Genomic DNA, 20,696 nt, shown 5'->3' on the forward strand with positions numbered 1-20,696 from the left:
TTGGGGATTGGAGATATGGGTGTATGTGTGTGTGCTTGTACAAGTAAGTGTTCATCTGTGTGTGTGTGTGTGTGTGTGTGTGTGTGTGTGTGTGTGTGTGTGTGTGTGTGTGCCGTGGAAGCTGCGATATGTAGACTAGAAATGAGTGTGTGGAGGAGGGGGGAAGAGGAGGTGCAGGGTAATGTGTGTGTGTGTGTGTGTGTTGGAGCTCATGTACGTTTATATAGTGTATTTGACTGTGCTTTCGTATCTGTGAAACTGCATGTTTGGTGCATATCTGTTATGCATGTGTGGGTGTATGTGTGAATGTGTGTCTTCATGTTCAGTTTACATTTATTTGCTTATTTATCATCATTGTTGTCTTATTTGTTTACTACTATTATTATTATTATTATTATTATTATTACTACTACCTTTTTATATTATAATTATTATTTACTTTTTTCTTTTTTTTATGTAAACTTATCTATTATTTATTCACCTTCTGTTTTTTCTTTTTTTCTCAAGGCCTGACTAAGCGCGTTGGGTTACGCTGCTGGTCAGGCATCTGCTTGGCAGATGTGGTGTAGCGTTTATGGATTTGTCCGAACGCAGCGACGCCTCCTTGAGCTACTGAAACTGAAACTGAAACCCTCCTCCTTAAGGTGCCGTCTGTTCTCAAATGGTCAATTCCTCACAAGGTAGAAACCAAGTAGCGGTCAAAGTTCGCTGTTGTACCTTGCAGATAACTTAGCAACATTGTTGGCAATTTTCAGCGAAAAAAGCCCAGTAGTTTTGAAGACTCGGTTTATGAATTTAAGGTATTAGTAACATGGCTTCGGACGACACACTGAGAGAAGGTGAGTTGTCCATCTCGATTCCGCTGTTGTTCGTGTCAATGTTCAAACTGACACCCTCGTCATAGTAATTTTAATGATATTCAGGGTCAAAGGTTGTGTCGGATGAATGAAAAAGAAAGTATTGTATTTCTCTTTTTGTCACAACAGATTTCTCTGTGTGAAATTCGGGCTGCTCTCACCAGGGAGAGTGCGTCGCTACACTTTTTTTTTTTTTTTAACCAATAATAATTATTAAGACTACTCACAACATTTTATTTTACCAGTGCACGTGTGATATCCGTTAGATCAATGAACCTTTTACTAATTTAGTAATTACTAAGTAATTAATTACCTTACAAGCATAATGCTGTGCTTGTGATTCTGTATCCCATCCTGGCATAAAACATGCTCCACATAGTCACAAGGTGATAATTATTTTGTGAAACATTACATCTCATCCTGATAGCAACCATTTAATTATTCATTTATTTTCCAGCAAACCTCTTTTAAATGACTGTAAAATGTAAAAGCTGTTATGATTTCAAGATTTGTTAGACATTTGGTATAACACATGGGTAGTGTAATGATCAAATTGAAATATTATAGACAGTCATTATAGTTTCGGTAATTTTAAAGGTAATTTTCAATCAGTTAGTTACCTTAACAAACATCCCATTTTATAGATAATGGAAGCATGTTGTCTCTATGTAGGTTGTATAGGAATGAATTTTAATGAAATGTAATAATTGGACATAATAGTTGTAACATTTAATAATTGATTTCTTTTGTTAAACCAACTTTGAAATGTTCTACTTGAAAATTTAACCCGAAAGATTTTTCTACTTGAAATTTTGCCATGGTACAATATTCTCTCTCTCTCTCTCTCTCTCTCTCTCTCTCTCTCTCTCTCTCTCTCTCTCTCTCTCTCTCTCTCTCTCTCTTCCTATTTCTCTCTTGCTCTCTCCCCCCCCCTCCCAGATCCTCCCCCCTTACCTCCCCTTAGCCCCCCTAACGCCCCCCCCCCTTCCCCCATAGAGATATGTAGATATATGTTTATGCATATTCATGATATTGGTCATGTATAAATTAGTGTAGTCTGGGGATGAGTTCGAGTTCACAGAGCTGGCAAGACGCAGATTCAGAGCTCTCCCAAAATTTCATTAATTTTTGTTAATTACATCGGTTTACATGCCAGTATTTCATCTGTTTTGTCTTTTCAGCTACAACAACAACAAAAAAAGATAATTCAGAGATTACTGTGGTTTATAAGCAATTCTTCATTCCGTCATGTTTATTCCACTTACTGTCATTATTAATGTATGTCTGCATGTTTCCTATAATGTAAAATTTCAATGACAACAAAAATTTGGGAAAAACACCACAAAAAAGACAGTTGTGCATGGCAGCTGTGCGGCAGAACATGGCAGTATGGATCCAGAAGCTGGAGTGTGGGGGAGATGTGGAGAAGCAGCACCACTTCAAGAAACGGTTCCTGTCTCGACTGCGACACTCCGGCATTGCCGAGGACACAGACAAGGCCAACGAGCAGCACTATGAAGTGCCCACTGACTTCTTCCTGACTGTGAGTGACAAAACTGTAGTTTGTATATTGCTGTAAATTGTTGCAGAGGACAGTGTGGAAGCAGCTGGCGTAGTTATTGTACAAGTAGTGTTTGCAGCAATAGCACTGGTCATGGCGGAAGCGGCAACAGTTGTATTGTAGTGTAGTGTTGTGTAGTGTAGTGTATGTAGTGTGGTGTAGTGTATTGTGTTACATTGTTTTGTATTGTATTGTATTGTGTTGCACTGTATTACTTATTGTCACACCAGGTTACTTGATCTGTGTGGAATCCGGGCTGCTCTTCGGTCTTCTCTGTGAGAGTTCTCACAATGAAATGCCATCCTTTTTTGTTGTTGTTTTCTGTCTTTTTAACTATCATATCTGTCTGTATATATATATATATATATATATATATATGTGTGTGTGTGTGTGTGTGTGTGTGTGTGTGTGAGTGGATAATATGTATATCTATATTTGGTAATATAAAAAAAAATTAAAACTATCAAAATTTTGAGTCACTACATACCTTTGTCAAGGATGAATACATATGATTTTAGTAAACTCAGCTACATTAGTCAGTTGTTTGTGGAATTATTTGTTACTTCTCTGGTTTGCTTGTAATTGCTGTCTTCAAAACACCACCTTCTCTCTCTTTTTTTCTTTTTTTCTTTCTTTCTTTTTTTTTGTGTGTGTGATTATTTGTTTATATATGGACCATGAACAAGTAGAGGTGAGCCATATTCAGTGACACCTCTTTTGGATGTTGGAATACCAGGTGCTCGGCAGTCGTCTCAAATACAGCTGTTGTTACTGGCCAGAGGGTATCAACACTCTGGATGAAGGTAAACACATTTCACATTAAAAATTTTTTTTTTTTTTAAAGAAAAAAGATCATGCAGGTTGACTCTCACATCTCCCAGGCAGGAAGCTTGTGGCGTATGCAGTAAATAAATACAATAAATGAATAATACTTACATAAACATTCATGTATACATCAAGTACACTATACATGAGCAAGCATGTGTACACATGAACACTCACACTCACACACACACACACACACACACACACACACACACACACGCACACACACACACACTCATGCATGCATGCACACGTGCACACACACACACACACACGCATGCACGCACGCACTCATACACATGCACAACCAGCAAAAGTTGAGGAAGCACATTGGTCATGGTTATGATCTTCAATATCATTTCTTGCCCAAGCAACTCTCAGCCATTCGGTATTGTCAAACTAAAAAAAAAAATACAGCTTTTACTGAAATGTTATAAATTCCACAATTGAAGTCAGGTACCCATTCACACCTGAGCGAAGGTATGAAAATGAAGTAAAGTGCCTTTCAATTGAAGTCGGGTACCCATTCACACCTGAGCGAAGGTAGGAAAATGAAGTAAAGTGCCTTTCAATTGAAGGCAGGTACCCATTCACACCTGAGCGAAGGTAGGAAAATGAAGTAAAGTGCCTTTCAATTGAAGTCGGGTACCCATTCACACCTGAGCGAAGGTAGGAAAATGAAGTAAAGTGCCTTTCAATTGAAGGCAGGTACTCATTCACACCTGAGCGAAGGTATGAAAATGAAGTAAAGTGCTTTTCAATTGAAGTCAGGTACCCATTCACACATGAGCGAAGGTATGAAAATGAAGTAAAGTGCCTTTCAGTTGAAGTCAGGTGCCCATTCACACCTGAGTGAAGGTAGGAAAATGAAGTAAAGTGCCTTTCAATTGAAGGCAGGTACCCATTCACACCTGAGCGAAGGTAGGAAAATGAAGTAAAGTGCCTTTCAATTGAAGGCAGGTACCCATTCACACCTGAGCGAAGGTAGGAAAATGAAGTAAAGTGCCTTTCAATAGAAGGCAGGTACTCATTCACACCTGAGTGGAGGTAGGAAAATGAAGTAAAGTGCCTTTCAATTGAAGTCAGGTACCCATTCACACCTGAGCGAAGGTAGGAAAATGAAGTAAGGTGCTTTTCAATTGAAGTCAGGTACCCATTCACGCCTGAGCGAAGGTAGGAAAATGAAGTAAAGTGCCTTTCAGTTGAAGTCAGGTCATTCACACCTGAGCGAAGATAGGAAAATGAAGTAAAGTGCCTTTCAATTGAAGGCAGGTACCCATTCACACCTGAGTGGAGGTATGAAAATGGAATAAAGTGCCTTTCAATTGAAGTCAGGTACCCATTCACGCCTGAGCGAAGGTAGGAAAATGAAGTAAAGTGCCTTTCAATTGAAGTCAGGTCATTCACACCTGAGCGAAGGTAGGAAAATGAAGTAAAGTGCCTTTCAATTGAAGGCAGGTACTCATTCACACCTGAGTGGAGGTAGGAAAATGAAGTAAAGTGCCTTTCAATTGAAGTCAGGTACCCATTCACACCTGAGCGAAGGTAGGAAAATGAAGTAAAGTGCCTTTCAATTGAAGGCAGGTACTCATTCACACCTGAGTGGAGGTAGGAAAATGAAGTAAAGTGCCTTTCAATTGAAGGCAGGTACTCATTCACACCTGAGTGGAGGTAGGAAAATGAAGTAAAGTGCCTTTCAATTGAAGGCAGGTACTCATTCACACCTGAGCGAAGGTAGGAAAATGAAGTAAAGTGCCTTTCAATTGAAGGCAGGTACTCATTCACACCTGAGTGGAGGTAGGAAAATGGAATAAAGTGCCTTTCCCAAGGACACATACCATGCTGAAAAGGGGCCTCAACTCTGATGTCTAACGCCAAAATGATTCTGTCTCAATGCCTCCAGCACTGTTAGTGTGCCATAAATACATCCTATCAGATGCAGCCATCTCAAGATCTCTCACACAGGGACATATCTAAGCCTGCTGTATTGACGTATAAGGTATGACTGCCCAGTATCTGCAAAAACAGTATAAATTCTGAAACTGATTATTTTAACGGTTGTGGAATTCATTCCAGCTCAAAGTACATTTTAACTTCCAGTGCTGTCAATGGTGTTTTTATCACTTACCTGTTTGGAGGGGAAATCTTCCTAATCTGAAGACTCAAGACTGTTTTATTGTCTATACCTAGGTACAGATATTCACTAAGATTAGAATAAAATGTAGAATGTAAATAAATAAAGCTGAGTAAGCTGTTGCTCTCACCAGCAAATGTGTGTGTGTACTGGCTCAACCAGCCTCCTCCTAGACAACTCAGAAGTACTTGGTTGTGTGTTCTCATGTCCAGTGTGTTTAAAACTCATACTCATGGAATATATTCGAACCAAGTAAGAATTGTCTTGTGAATGTGGAACAAGCAATTTTTTTTTTTTTTTTATTGCTTTGTTTGAACAAGAAACACACAAAAATGCCATGTTTAAAAAAAGTTAAAAGAAAAAAAAAACTATCAAAATTTTCAGTCAGTACATACCTTTGTCAAGGTAGAATATATATGATTTTAGTAAACTCAGTTACATTAGTCAGTTTTATGTGGGATTGTCTGTTACTTAACTGGATTGCTTTTTATTAGTGTCTTCAAAACACCACCTTCTCTCTTTTTTTTTTCTTTTCTTTTTTTTTTCTTTTTTCTTTTTCTTTTTCTTTTTTTTTTTCTTTTTTTTTTTTTTGAGAGGCATTTGACCACTGTGGTCACATTCACCCCTATAGCTGTCAGTAGTCTTTTGTTTAACCCCTTAGCTGCTGACAAGAAAGCTCGTCAGTGATGGCTGTTATCTGTGACAACATTGACCTTACTTACAGGTCAGGATGTCAACTGTTGTTCTAGATTTCAGCGTCTTCTTCGTCTTCTCTTGGGACTTGAAAACTTTTGTTCAGATAAATTATGTTCACCCATCAAAAGCACACAGAAAGTAGAAACTACACTTAAGATTCATACACGCTGATCTGATTTCACCAAGGTGCAACCAGTTAAGGGGTTAAAATGCCTCTTTGCAAATGTGGTGATGTGTTTTACAGCAGATGGTAATGTATATAGACAATGTGTTGACAGCAGGAAATGGTGTGTATAGAGGAGAACGATGATATGTTTATACAAATAACGGGGTGTTTATGATGGAGAGAGAGATTTATTTTTTTCAGCGGAAGAAGCTTCACTTCAGAAGTACTGTGAACTGTCACGCCTTGAAGATGGGCACTCAGTCATGGTATGTGTAATTTGTGTGTGTGTATTGTGTGTGTTTGTGTGTGTGTGTCTGTGAGTATTGTGTGTGTGTATGTGTGTGAGGATTGTGTGTGTGTGTGTATGTGTGTGTGTGCTTCACTTCAGAAGTACTGTGAACTGTCACGCCTTGAAGATGGGCACTCGGTCATGGTATGTGTAATTGTGTGTGTGTGAGGATTGTGTGTGTGTGTGTGTGTGTGAGGATTGTGTGTGTGTGTGTGTGAGGATTGTGTGTGTGTGTGTGTGAGTATTGTGTGTGTGTGTGTGTGTGTGTGTGAGGATTGTGTGTGTGTGTGTGTGTGAGGATTGTGTGTGTGTGTGTGTGTGTGTGTGTGGATTGTGTGTGTGTGTGTGTGTGAGGATTGTGTGTGTGTGTGTGTGTGTGCGTGTGAGGATTGTGTGTGTGTGTGTGTGTGCGCGTGTGAGGATTGTGTGTGTGTGTGTGTGTGTGAGGATTGTGTGTGTGTGTGTGTATTGTGTGTGTGTGTGCGTGTGAGTAGTGTGTGTGTGCATGTGTGTATTGTGTGTGTGTGTGTGTATGTGTGCGTGCATTTATGCAAAGGGCCCAGGCTGACACAGGCTGAAATCTAATTTTGGATTGATGAAGAATGGTGAAGTGACGTGAATGAAAAATGGACAGTGTTGAAAAAATAGTATTGTAATGTTCCAGTTACTTTTTACTTTAGTTAATTACCATCAAGGCTGTGTGAAGAGTGGTTTTTCTTAATATTAGACATTCATTTTCAGCCAAAAAAGAGAAAAGGGGGTTAATCAGACCTATAATGAATGAATTTAATAAATGAAGTGTGGTGTATAAATGTATGTGGAAAGTATATCCCATATTTTGATCCCGACGATATGAAGAATTACTGTCCTGTTTCAGATCTTCCCTTGCTGTTGTCTGAGTGTCTCATTCTTTTGAAGCTTAGTGACTATTTGACTTACAACAATTTACTCAGACCTTTCGAGTCAGCTTACAGACCTCATTATAGCACTGAAACTGCATTTGTTAAGATTATGAATGATATTTTAACATTCTTTGACAATGGTAAAATCTGTGTCGATCTTTCTACCGCTTTCGATACCATTGACTATGTGTGTGTGTATGTGTGTGTGTGAGTGTGTGAGTGTGTAATTATGTAATGTAATATGCGTAGTCTTTGAATCTGTTTTATGCTTTTGTGCGTTAAATCTTTTTTCTTCTTAAGTTGTTGCATATGTATGTGTGTTTAATGTTTCTTGTAAAGCTCCCTTTAAGGGAGGCAAGCACTCAACAAGTATTCATTATGATTACTGTTATTATTGTTATTATTATGTGTATGTGCCTGGAAGGTGTATGCTTGTGAGCATGCATGTGTGCAAGTGGCGTGTTCTGTCGAATCTGCTGCATTCTCGACGCATTTGAATGAATGAGCGTTGTGTATGTCAAATGTTGCTGAAATTGTTTTTGCTTATGTTTTTTTCTGATGTTGCTTTTTCTGTCTTTTTTGTGAAAAATCAATTAAAGTGATTGAATAGATAAATGAATAAACAAATAAATAGATAAATGAATAAGACAAATGAATAAATAAATAATGAATGAATAAGTAGATGAATAAATAAATAAATAAACAGATGAATAAACAAATAAATAAATGAATATCGAACAAAGCTTTAGCGCCTCAGCAAGTCTTATCTCCCCTTTCTTCAGGATCTGGGCTGCGGCTGGGGTTCCTTCGGGCTGTACGTGTGCGAGAAGTTCCCCAGGTGCCGCGTGACATGCGTCTCAAACTCCGGCACCCAGCGTCAGCTGATCGAGGCGAGGGCGCAGCAGCGAGGGTTCGCAGAACGCCTGCAGGTCATCACTGCTGACGCCAACACCTTCCACACCGCCAGCCGCTTTGACCGGATCGTCTCCATCGAGATGTTTGAGGTCGGTTTTTCCTGTTCCATTTCAGTTTCCAGGAGCTCTCACTCCCGAAAACAGAGTATGGCTGCCTACATGGCGGGGTAAAAATGGTCATGTGCGTAAAAGCCCACTTGTGTGCGTTGCGTACGAGTGAACGTATGGGAGTTGCAGCCCATGAATAAAGAAGAGGAGCTGTCAGAGCATGTGGGAAGATACATATGCACACTATGTACACTAAACAACATCTGCTGTAAAAAAAAAAAGAAAAAAGACAAAAAAAAAGATGATAACAATAAAAATTAAAAAAGAATAACAATGATTTTATTTTTATGGGGGTTTTTTTGCTTTTTTTTTTTTTTAAAGAAAAAAAATGATAATTTAAAAAAAAAAAAAAAAAAAAAGAATAATAACAATGATTTTATATTTGTTTGTTTTTTTTGTTGTTGTTGTTGTTGGTTTTTTTGTTGTTTTTTTGTTGTTGTTTTTTTTGTTTGTTTTTTCAAAAACATTGGAGATGCCTGATAGCCACTGTAACTTAGTGTGCTGATCTGACTTTGAGAGCCATCAGAGTGTGCGGGCAGATCCATGTACACTATGTACACTAAACAACATCTGCTGAAAAAAAAAAAAAAATAAAGAAGAAAAACAAGGTTGAAGATGCTTGACCATGTCTTTGTGTTGATCAGGCCTTAAGAGCCTGCCCTTGGTATGTGTAAAAACATTAACATGAAAATGAAAAAAAGATAATTATAATAAGATGGTAATGCGATAAGACAAAAATGAAGATAGTAAGACAAAATGAATAAATACGTAAATACATCAAGTTGAAATACACTATATGCTGAAGGGAAAGATATGTTGAAGGGAAATAAAAACAAGAAGGAAAATGGGCCGCATTAAGGTCAGTCGCTTGCCTTTGTCTACAGGTCTGTTTGTTGAGAAGCACATAGCATGTGATGTTTCTTTCTTTAGTTTAACATCTTTTCATTGTTGAGTGATATTAGACGGGGGTGGGGGGGTTGAGGAGTGGGTGGGGGTTGTATGTGTGTGTGTATGTAAATGTCTTTGTGTGTGTGTCCCTGTGTGAGTGAGTGGAAATGTATTTGTTAGTGTGTATGTGTGTGTGTGTCTTTGTCTCTGTGTGTGTGCTGTGTGTCTTTGTCTCTGTGTGTGTGCATGTGTTGGGTGGGATTTGGGTATGCCTGTTTGTCAGTTGAGGGCCAGGGCTAACCTAGCTTGTTGTTTCAGAATCAGAGGAACAATGTGTTGTAAACTATCTCGTTGAATTCGCAAAATATGACTGAAAAACCATCAATTGCTGACTTAAGGCCAGACATGGTAGTATAAAATGTATGAAATAAACTTGAGGTTCATGGCTTTTTGTGACATGGTATGCAAAGATATTGGACTAAACATGTCTAAAAAGGTCATTTTGTGCAATTTGTCATGACGGTTTCCATGGAAACGAATCCAAAATGGCCGACAAAAAAAAAAAATTAAAAGCTTATAACTTCGGTACCTTTACAGATATGTTATTTCTGTTTGTTTTATTTGATTTATTTGTATTTGTTCTTTATTATAGTGCAGTGGTATTTTGGAATTTGAATAAATACATTTTGTTGTTGTTGTTGAAATGTGTATAAATTCCTTGACATAATTTTTTTCAAATGAGTGTATATTCATTCTTTTACTAGTACTATACAAACCACTGCACTATAATAAAGATGAATACATAAAGAAAGAAAGTACCAAGTTTGAACATGCTATCTTTTAAAGTTTTTGAGCATTAGCATTTTGAAAAATGGTATTACAAGGACAAAACACAAAACTGAGAAAACAGGAAAAGAAAGAGATGTGCTTGTACTCACAAGAAATCACACATGTTGATGCTGTTTGAAGCTTTATTTAAGTGAATATAGTACCCAGGTGAAACGGAATATAAAGGTTAGATGATGAAGAAGCAAATTATGCAAAAAAAACGAAAATCACAAAAAATCATGATTTTGGTCAAAATTTCACTACCGTGTCTGGCCTTAATGTTGAAGCACATGAAGAAACAGGAATTGCAATTCATCTTTTTTGTTTGTTTGTTTTCTTCAGAATAGTTGCCTTTTCTACCTGCTATCTCCCTATCTGTCTTGCCTTTTCATTCTGTTCACTAGTTAGTTCAACTGACATAGGCCTATCCTCATAATTTTTTTTATTGTCTTTTGTTCTTGTGTGCATGTATATTTATCTGTATTTGTCCAGGATATTTTTTGGATATGTTTGTTGCTTTGTGTGTGTGAGTGTGTTGATGTTATTGTTGTTTTTTCTCTTGGATATCTCCTTTAATGAAAAAAAATTAAAATTCTCACATGTCTTATATGAAGGAAATGGTAAAATGTATAATAGATTCAGTCTTGCAAACTCGTGTGGCTTGTGATGTGACATTCTGTTGGTAAATGTGCATTTATGTGAGACTTGTACAATGCTGTGAGATGATGTAACTGAAAGACAGTGGTTTGCTGGAGACCTGTAATTAGTCTTGTTTTATTTGAACAAGCCTTCTGTTGTTGCCTGAGTGGTGTGAAATGTTACAATAAGTACATGCATGTATATAATGTATAATATATTATATGCTTTTTGTGGTTTGACATTATCCCTTATTATTTATGTCAAAAGCTATGTCTCAGTGATACAGTCTATCAGTATGTTTCATATGTTATGTTGATGATATGCTTGGATATATGTAACCTCAGGAAATATCACTTTTGTCCTTCATTCCATAAGTTCATGGAAATGTTCAAAATACACATCAGAAATAAAGACAAATAGGCAAAGAGGGGGAAAAGTTGAAATGATAGGACTCTTTATGTAATGTTTCTTCATTTAATTATTTATGGTGTGGTTTTGAGGTTGTTGTTGTTTTTTTTTTCTCTTGTGTATTTGTATATGTAATGCTATAGTGTAGCATCCTTGGTATCAGATTTTTTTATGAAAACTTTTTGGTGCGTGAAAATGAAAAGAACAGGAAAAAAAAAAAAGAGTAATGAATCGCTGCCCTCTTGTTGCAGCACATGAAGAACTATGAGCTGCTGTTCCAACGTGTGTCCACCTGGCTGAAGCCCAGTGGACTGCTGTTCCTGCAAGTGTTCTGTCACCGCCAGCACCCCTACGCCTTTGACGTGAAGCCGGGCTCCGACACCGAGTGGATGGCCAAGAACTTTTTCACAGGGGGGACAATGCCTTCCATGGACCTCTTCCTGCACTTCCAGGTCTGAATTATCTCCCATGTGCCATGTGCTTGTGTGTATGTCCTCTGTTTCTGTTTCTTGTTTGAAGAAAAGAAAGAGAAAAAAAAAACACACAAGAAAAACACACACAATCACACACACGCACACATGCACACTAGCTAAAATACAGTAAAAGAAATATCCAAATTTCAGTTTACAGAGCCGTTTCAAGAATGAATGGTGTTGTGTGGAAAATACTGTATTAAGTATGACATGTTCTTCATGTGACACGTACATTTCTGTTTCTTGGGGAGGCCAGTCATCACTTTTTGTTGTGGGTTTAGGTTGTTGGCTGTTGGGTTTTATTTTGTGTGTGTTTTATTGTTGTTTTTTTGTTCAGTTTCATTTGGTTGGCTTCTTTTCATTTTGTGACTTATATCCAGGTTAGTTTTTGCCTTCACAACAACAAGAAACTGAATAAAACTGTCATGATTTATGCATACAGAATGTTTTTTAGAAATACGATGCAGTTTTCATTTTCAGTTCTCAGTCCATATTTTTCCAGCATCTCCATTGGTGTGGTGCTGTTCATTGATTTTACAATAGTATACAATACAGTACAATGCAGTGCAATACAATGCAGTACAAATCAACACAACACAACACACTACAGTACAACGCAATGCAATACAAACAATACAATACAAGCAATACAATACAATGCAATGCAAACAATACAATACAGTACAATACAAACAATACTTTACAATCTGTAGTGTTTCAATGGTAGTGTTAAAAACAGCTGCCCCTGGCATTGGGTTTATAATCTCAGATTTTACAGTTGTACCATCAGTATGTATTGTATAGGTGAGGTATGTGTGGGTGTGGGTGTCGGTGTTGATATAGCTTGCATTGGTTACACATTGTATTCAATACATGAATCTTGTTGACACAGTTCCTTCATTAGTTGGTTTCTTGTTCTGTAGGTCCTTTTGTTTTTCTGTTTGTAGTTCTCCATACCCCAAAAGGGGGTGAAAGGAAATCAAGTCTTGAATGTTGTGTGTGTGTGTGTGTGTGTGTGTGTGTGTGTGTGTGTGTTTGTGTGTGTGTGTTCTTTCTTTGATTTAGCATCTTTTCACTTTGATATAAAACTTGTCATGGGCGTGGGTGTGTGTTTGTGTTTGGGAAGTGGGGGGATATGGGTGGGATGGTGGTTAAAGGAGAAAAGAAAGGATAAAGGATGAATCCCAAAAGGGGTGAAAGTATTGAATCCTGTATGTGTGCGCTTGTGTTTGTGTATGTGTGCGTGAGCGTGAGTATGTGTGTGTGTATGTGTGTGTGTGTGCATGTGCGCATGCATGCATGTGTTGTGTGCGTGCGTGAGTGCACACATCCGCGTGTGTGTGTGTTTGCTTGGTGTATGTGCACGTTTGCATGTCTGTGTGCTTATGTATGTGTGTGTGTGTGTGTGTGTGTGTGTGTGTTCCTGCAGAGAGACCTCAGCTTGGTGGAGTCCTGGGTGCTCAGTGGTCAGCACTACCAGAGGACACTGGATGCCTGGCTTGCCAAAATGGACACCAACAGGGATCAGGTCTGTCCACTGGTCTGGTCGCTGTGTCGTCATCTTCTTTGTCCTCTTTGTTCTTGGGCTAGGTCTGTCCACTGGTCTGGTCACTGTGTCATCATCATCTTCTTTGTCCTCTTTGTTCTTGGGCTAGGTCTGTCCACTGGTCTGGTCACTGTGTCATCATCATCTTCTTTGTCCTCTTTGTTCTTGGGCTAGTTCTGTCCACTGGTCTGGTCACTGTGTCATCATCATCTTTGTCCTCTGTGTTCTTGGGCTAGGTCTGTCTGTCCACTGGTCTGGTCACTGTGTCATCTTCTTCTTTGTCCTCTGTGTTCTTGGGCTAGTTCTGTCCACTGGTCTGGTCACTGTGTCATCATCACATTCTTTGTCCTCTGTGTTCTTGGGCTAGGTCTTTCTGTCCACTGGTCTGGTCACTGTGTCATCTTCTTCTTTGTCCTCTTTGTTATTGGGCTAGATCTGTCTGTCCACTGGTCTGGTGAGTGTGTCATCTTCTTCTTTGTCCACTGTGTTCTTGGGCTAGGTCTGTCCACTGGTCTGGTCACTGTGTCATCTTCTTCTTTGTCCTCTTTGTTATTGGGCTAGATCTGTCTGTCCACTGGTCTGGTGAGTGTGTCATCTTCTTCTTTGTCCACTGTGTTCTTGGGCTAGGTCTGTCCACTGGTCTGGTCACTGTGTCATCTTCTTCTTTGTCCTCTTTGTTATTGGGCTAGATCTGTCTGTCCACTGGTCTGGTGAGTGTGTCATCTTCTTCTTTGTCCACTGTGTTCTTGGGCTAGGTCTGTCCACTGGTCTGGTCACTGTGTCATCTTCTTCTTTGTCCTCTTTGTTCTTGGGCTAGGTCTGTCTGTCCACTGGTCTGGTGAGTGTGTCATCATCTTCTTTGTCCTCTGTGTTCTTGGGCTAGGTCTGTCCACTGGTCACTGTGTCGTCATCATCTTCTTTGTCCTCTGTGTTCTTGGGCTAGGTCTGTCCACTGGTCTAGTCACTGTCGTCATCATCTTCTTTGTCCTCTTTGTTATTGGGCTAGGTCTGTCTGTCCACTGGTCTGGTCACTGTGTCATCATCATCTTTGTCCTCTTTGTTATTGGGCTAGTTCTGTCTGTCCACTGGTCTGGTCACTGTGTCATCATCTACTTCTTTGTCCTCTGTGTTCTTGGGCTAGATCTGTCCACTGGTCTGATGACTGTGTCATCTTCTTTGTCCTCTGTGTTCTTGGGCTTGGTCTGTCCACTGGTCTGATGACTGTGTCATCTTCTTTGTCCTCTGTGTTCTTGGGCTTGGTCTGTCCACTGGTCTGATGACTGTGTCATCATCTTCTTTGTCCTCTGTGTTCTTGGGCTCGGTCTGTCCACTGGTCTGATGACTGTGTCACCATCTTCTTTGTCCTCTGTGTTCTTGGGCTAGGTCTGTCTGTCCACTGGTCTGGTCACTGTCGACATCATCTTCTTTGTCCTCATTGTTATTGGGCTAGGTCTGTCTGTCCACTGGTCTGGTCACTGTGTCATCATCTTCTTTGTCCTCTTTGTTCTTGGGCTAGGTCTGTCTGTCCACTGGTGTGGTCACTGTGTCATCATCACATTCTTTGTTCTCTTTGTTCTTGGGCTAGGTCTGTCCTTTGGTCTGGTCACTGTGTCATCATCATCTTCTTTGTCCTCTGTGTTCTTGGGCTAGGTCTGTCCACTGGTCACTGTGTCGTCATCATCTTCTTTGTCCTCTGTGTTCTTGGGCTAGGTCTGTCCACTGGTCTGGTCACTGTGTCATCATCATCTTCTTTGTCCTCTGTGTTCTTGGGCTAGGTCTGTCCACTGGTCTGGTCACTGTGTCATCATCTTTGTCCTCTGTGTTCTTGGGCTAGGTCTGTCCACTGGTCTGGTCACTGTGTCATCATCTTCTTTGTCCTCTTTGTTATTGGGCTAGGTCTGTCTGTCCACTGGTCTGGTCACTGTGTCATCATCTTCTTTGTCCTCTTTGTTCTTGGGCTAGGTCTGTCTGTCCACTGGTCTGGTCACTGTGTCATCATCATCTTTTTTTTCCTCTTTGTTCTTGGGCTAGGTCTGTCCACTGGTCTAGTCACTGTCGACATCATCTTCTTTGTCCTCTGTGTTCTTGGGCTAGGTCTGTCTGTCCACTGGTCTGGTCACTGTGTCATCATCATCTTTGTCCTCTTTGTTCTTGGGCTAGGTCTGTCTGTCCATTGGTCTGGTCGCTGTGTCATCACCTTCTTCTTTTCAGTGATTGTATTGTAGCAGTGTCAGTGATTGTGCCATGGTGATTTCAGTGATTGTGCTGTAGCAGTGTCAGTGATTGTGCCGTGGTGATTTCAGTGATTGTGCTGTAGCAGTGTCAGTGATTGTGCCATGGTGATTTCAGTGATTGTGCTGTAGCAGTGACAGTGATTGTGCCGTGGTGATTGCAGTGATTGTGCTGTACCAGTGTCAGTGATTGTGCTGTAGCAGTGTCAGTGATTGTGCCGTGGTGATTTCAGTTATTGTGCTATAGCAGTGTCAGTGATTGTGCCATGGTGATTTCAGTGATTGTGCTGTAGCAGTGTCAGTGATTGTGCCGTGGTGATTGCAGTGATTGTGCTGTACCAGTGTCAGTGATTGTGCCATGGTGATTTCAGTGATTGTGCTGTAGCAGTGTCAGTGATTGTGCCTTGGTGATTTCAGTTATTGTGCTGTACCAGTGTCAGTGATTGTGCTGTAGCAGTGTCAGTGATTGTGCCGTGGTGATTTCAGTTATTGTGCTATAGCAGTGTCAGTGATTGTGCCATGGTGATTTCAGTGATTGTGCTGTAGCAGTGTCAGTGATTGTGCCATGGTGATTTCAGTTATTGTGCTGTAGCAGTGTTAGTGATTGTGCCATGGTGATTTCAATGATTGTGCTGTAGCAGTGTCAGTGATTGTGCCATTGTGATTTTGGTGATTGTGCTGTAGCAGTGTCAGTGATTGTGTCATGGTGATTTCAGTGAGTGTGCTGTAGCAGTGCCTGTGATTGTGCTGTAGCAGTGTCAGTGATTGTGCCATGGTGATTTCAGTGATTGTGCTGTAGCAGTGTCAGTAATTGTGCCATGGTGATTTCAGTGATTGTGCTGTAGCAGTGTCAGTGATTGTGCCATGGTGATTTCAGTTATTGTGCTGTAGCAGTGTCATTGATTTGCCATGGTGATTTCCGTGATTGTGCTGTAGCAGTGTCAGTGATTGTGCCATGGTGATTGTGCTGTAGCAGTGTCAGTGATTGTGCCATGGTGATTTCAATGATTGTGCTGTAGCAGTGTCAGTGATTGTGCTGTAGCAGTGTCAATGATTGTGCCATGGTGATTTTGGTGATTGTGCTGTAGCAGTGTCAGTGATTGTGCTGTAGCAGTGTCAGTGATTGTGCCATGGTGATTTCAATGATTGTGCTGTAGCAGTGTCAGTGATTGTGCTGTGGCAGTGTCAGTGATTGTGCCATGGTGATTTCAATGATTGTGCTGTAGCAGTGTCAGTGATTGTGCTGTGGCAGTGTCAGTGATTGTGCCATGGTGATTTCGGTGATTGTGCTGTAGCAGTGTCAGTGATTGTGCTGTGGCAGTGTCAGTGATTGTGCCATGGTGATTTCAATGATTGTGCTGTAGCAGTGTCAGTGATTGTGCTGTGGCAGTGTCAGTGATTGTGCCATGGTGATTTCGGTGATTGTGCTGTAGCAGTGTCAGTGATTGTGCTGTGGCAGTGTCAGTGATTGTGCCATGGTGATTTCGGTGATTGTGCTGTAGCAGTGTCAGTGATTGTGCTGTGGCAGTGTCAGTGATTGTGCCATGGTGATTTCAGTGATTGTGCTGTAGCAGTGTCAGTGATTGTGCTGTGGCAGTGTCAGTGATTGTGCCATGGTGATTTCGGTGATTGTGCTGTAGCAGTGTCAGTGATTGTGCTGTGGCAGTGTCAGTGATTGTGCCATGGTGATTTCGGTGATTGTGCTGTAGCAGTGTCAGTGATTGTGCTGTAGCAGTGTCAGTGATTGTGCCATGGTGATTTCAGTGATTGTGCTGTAGCAGTGTCAGTGATTGTGCCATGGTGATTTCAGTGATTGTGCTGTAGCAGTGTCAGTGATTGTGCCATGGTGATTTCAGTGATTGTGCTGTAGCAGTGTCAGTGATTGTGCCATGGTGATTTCAGTGATTGTGCTGTAGCAGTGTCAGTGATTGTTCCATGGTGATTTCAGTGATTGTGCTGTAGCAGAAGGCTTACAGCTCAGACAGTAAACAGCAGAAGTTCAACTGGCGACTCTTCTTCATCTTCTGCTCTGAGGTGTTCGGCTACAAGGGATTGTTCCATGGTGATTTCGGTGATTATGCTGTAGCAGTGTCAGTGATTGTTCCATGGCTATTTCAGTGATTATGCTGTAGCAGTGTCAGTGATTGTTCCATGGTGATTTCAGTGATTGTGCTGTAGCAGTGTCATCATACTGCAGTGATATGTGTGTCACAGACTGATGTCTGGCTGTGTGTGGGTATTTATTTTGTTGCTGTTGTTTTGCAGCAGATGTGGTGTAGCATATATGGATCAGTCTGTACGCTTTGACTCCTCACTGAAACTTTGTGTGTGTGTGTGTGTGCACGTGCGTATGTGTGCGTGTGTGTATGTGTGTGCATGTATGTGTGCACATGTGTGTATACCTGTGTGTGTGCATGTGTGTGTGTGCGTGTGTGCATGTGTGTGTGTGTGTGTGTGATTGGCAGGTGATGGAGATTCTGCAGAAGGCTTACGGCTCGGACAGCGAACAGCAGAAGTTCAACTGGCGACTCTTCTTCATCTTCTGCTCCGAGGTGTTCGGCTACAAGGGAGGTAACGAATGGCACATCACCTACCAGCTGTTCCGGAAAAACATACCCAGCGCACTCTGAGTCCTGCTGTGACTTTGCCTCTGTGATTTTTAGCGTGTCTCTGTGATTGGAAAGTGTTTTTTCTGTTTCAGGAAGAAATTCCCTCTGTGTGTTGGTACTTCAATGATAATTCATTATCACTGAACTCTGTTGAGAAAAAATTGTCAGTGCACATGTTATGGGCATTTGGTTTGTGCTGCTATTCAATTCAATTCATGTTGTTTAGAGCCCAGCCGACCGTTTAGGCCATCTCAGGGCTGTTTAGCTGGTGTCATTGATCATAACAGTACATCTAACAAAAGCAAATGAACTATTTCAAAACCTTGTGATAAGTGTTCAAAGATGTCTCATCTATCGCATAACAGACCTTGCCTGATGAAGAAATTTGTTCATATGACTGTGTTGTTTTTTTTTATCAGTAGCAATATTGAATCAAGTATTGATATACTGGAGTTTGAAAGTGCTGAATAATGGTCGTATACTGTAAAGATAAAAACAAAGACTGGTTGATTTTTGTTGCAGTGAATGAGTAAGTCGTATAATTCTCATGAGTAAGTCGTATAATTCACAATCTGAGCACCGGTGAACTGAGCAAAGAAGTGTAAAATTTATGGAGGGTCTGAGTGATGAATGAATGTGAATAGTTTTGTAACAAAATAAATGATTGAATGAATTGATAGATAAATGAATGAATGAAGAAATAAATGAAGAAATAAAAAAAATGAATTAATGAAGGAAGCAATGTTCAACAGTTAAACAACTGAATCAGTTGATTAATAGTTGATTAATAAAGAAAGAAAGGGTATGTGCTTATAGTAATAAACTGAGCACATGAATGCCATCGTTATGTATTTCATGAGTCTTCCAGAAGTCATTTCTTGTAGTGCTGTGATAATTTTAGAAGTATAGGGATTGTTATTATGTTTCCATGACAGACATTTGTGGTGAAGTCAATTTTAGAAGTATAGGGATTGTTATTATGTTTCCATGACAGACATTTGTGGTGACGTCATCATTCGGGCCATGTACTGTGGAGTGGTGGCCTAGTGGGTAATGCACCCAGCCAGGAAGTGAGTGTTCAAGGGTTCGACTCCCATATGAACCTGTTTTGTTTTTTTTATCCAACCCCCCCAAACCCCCACCCCCCTCTCCACTAGACCTTGAGTGATGATCTGCATGCCAGTCTTATACTGAAGATGAGGTGATAAAACAAGATCCCGTTTGCAGCATGCGCTTGACTCATGTAAAACAAAAAGAACCTATGTGATCATGTAAAAGAACCTATGGCAGCAAAAGAGTTGTTCCTAGGATATAACAAAGAATTTAGCAAATTTTTTGTTGATAATAAAAGTATCAATTATAAATACATTTGCAGACAGAAAAAAAGAACAAAAAAAAGAGGTGTTTTGTTCATAGCAAAATTCTGTGGCAATTTCCTTTTTCGTTGTGAAAATATGAACTAACTATTGATACATTTGCAGACAGAAAAAAAGGCGGTGTTGCCACTGCGGTGACATACTCTTTCTGTGTGAAGAGCAGCCTGATTTTCACACAGAGAAATCTGTTGTAACAAAAAGTAATACAATATAATTTAATACAATACAATACAGTACAACACAATGCAGCACAACACAACACAATACAGTACAGTACAATACAACACTATACGATACAGTACAACACTATGCAATATAAAGTAATGCAACACAAGACAATTCAATACAACACTATACAGTACAGTACAATACAACACTATACAAAGCAGTACAATACAACACCATACAATACATAGCAATGCAACACTATACAATTAAAGCAATACAGCACAACACGATACAACATCTCGTGATTTTGTATTTGTATTTCTTTTCATCACAACAGATTTCTCTGTGTGAAATTCGGGCTGCTCTCCCTACAGAGAGCGCGTCGCTACACTACAGCGCCACCCATTTTTTTGTATTTTTTCCTGCGTGCAGTTTTATTTGTTTTTCCTATCACAGTGGATTTTTCTACAGAATTTTGCCAAGAACAACCCTTTTGTTGCCGTGGGTTCTTTTACGTGCGCTAAGTGCATGCTGCACACGGGACCTCGGTTTATCATCTCATCCAAATGACTAGCGTCCAGACCACTCAAGGTCTAGTGGAGGGGGAGAAAATACCGGCTGCTGAGCCGTGATTCAAACCAGCGCGCTCAGATTCTCTCGCTTCCTAGGCGGACGCGTTACCTCTAGGCCATCACTCCATGACTGTCATTTGTGGTTTGCTCTCTGTTAATTGAGTGGCAGTGGTTTGCTGAAGGCAGCAAAGAGCTGACTGACACTGCAGAAAATGCCGTGATTTGTGTGTGCTGTTTCAGTGTCAGTTTCAAGGCAGCGTCAAAAGCGCGGCATACTGATCCATGTACGGTACACCACATCAGGGAAGGAGGAAGGTGGCAGAATGGTTAAGATGCTCAGCTGCCTGTACAGACTCCAAAAGGGTCTGGTTTCGAATCCCGCTCTCGCCTTTTCTCCCAAGTTTGACTGGCAAATCAAACTGAGCATTTAGTCACTGGGATGAGACGATAAACCCGAGGTCCTGTGTGCAGCACGCACATGGCACACTGAAAAAGAACGCGTGCCA

The 20,696-nt window shown here is 40.3% G+C and overlaps 1 protein-coding gene across 1 annotated transcript; it reads left to right on the forward strand.

The window, feature by feature from the left end:
* The first annotated feature begins 703 nt into the window (after window positions 1–703).
* Window positions 704–19,021, forward strand: LOC143298736 (uncharacterized). The gene is made up of 8 exons (XM_076611660.1): window positions 704–839; window positions 2,225–2,400; window positions 3,155–3,221; window positions 6,441–6,505; window positions 8,213–8,434; window positions 11,467–11,667; window positions 13,118–13,216; window positions 17,931–19,021. Exons 1-8 carry the CDS (start codon window positions 812–814, stop codon window positions 18,093–18,095), a joined length of 1,023 nt encoding a protein of 340 aa, XP_076467775.1. The 5' UTR covers window positions 704–811; the 3' UTR covers window positions 18,096–19,021.
* Window positions 19,022–20,696: the final 1,675 nt, after the last annotated feature.

Source organism: Babylonia areolata, chromosome 24 (assembly GCF_041734735.1).
Source record: "Babylonia areolata isolate BAREFJ2019XMU chromosome 24, ASM4173473v1, whole genome shotgun sequence".
In the NCBI taxonomy this organism is placed as follows: domain Eukaryota; kingdom Metazoa; phylum Mollusca; class Gastropoda; order Neogastropoda; family Buccinidae; genus Babylonia; species Babylonia areolata.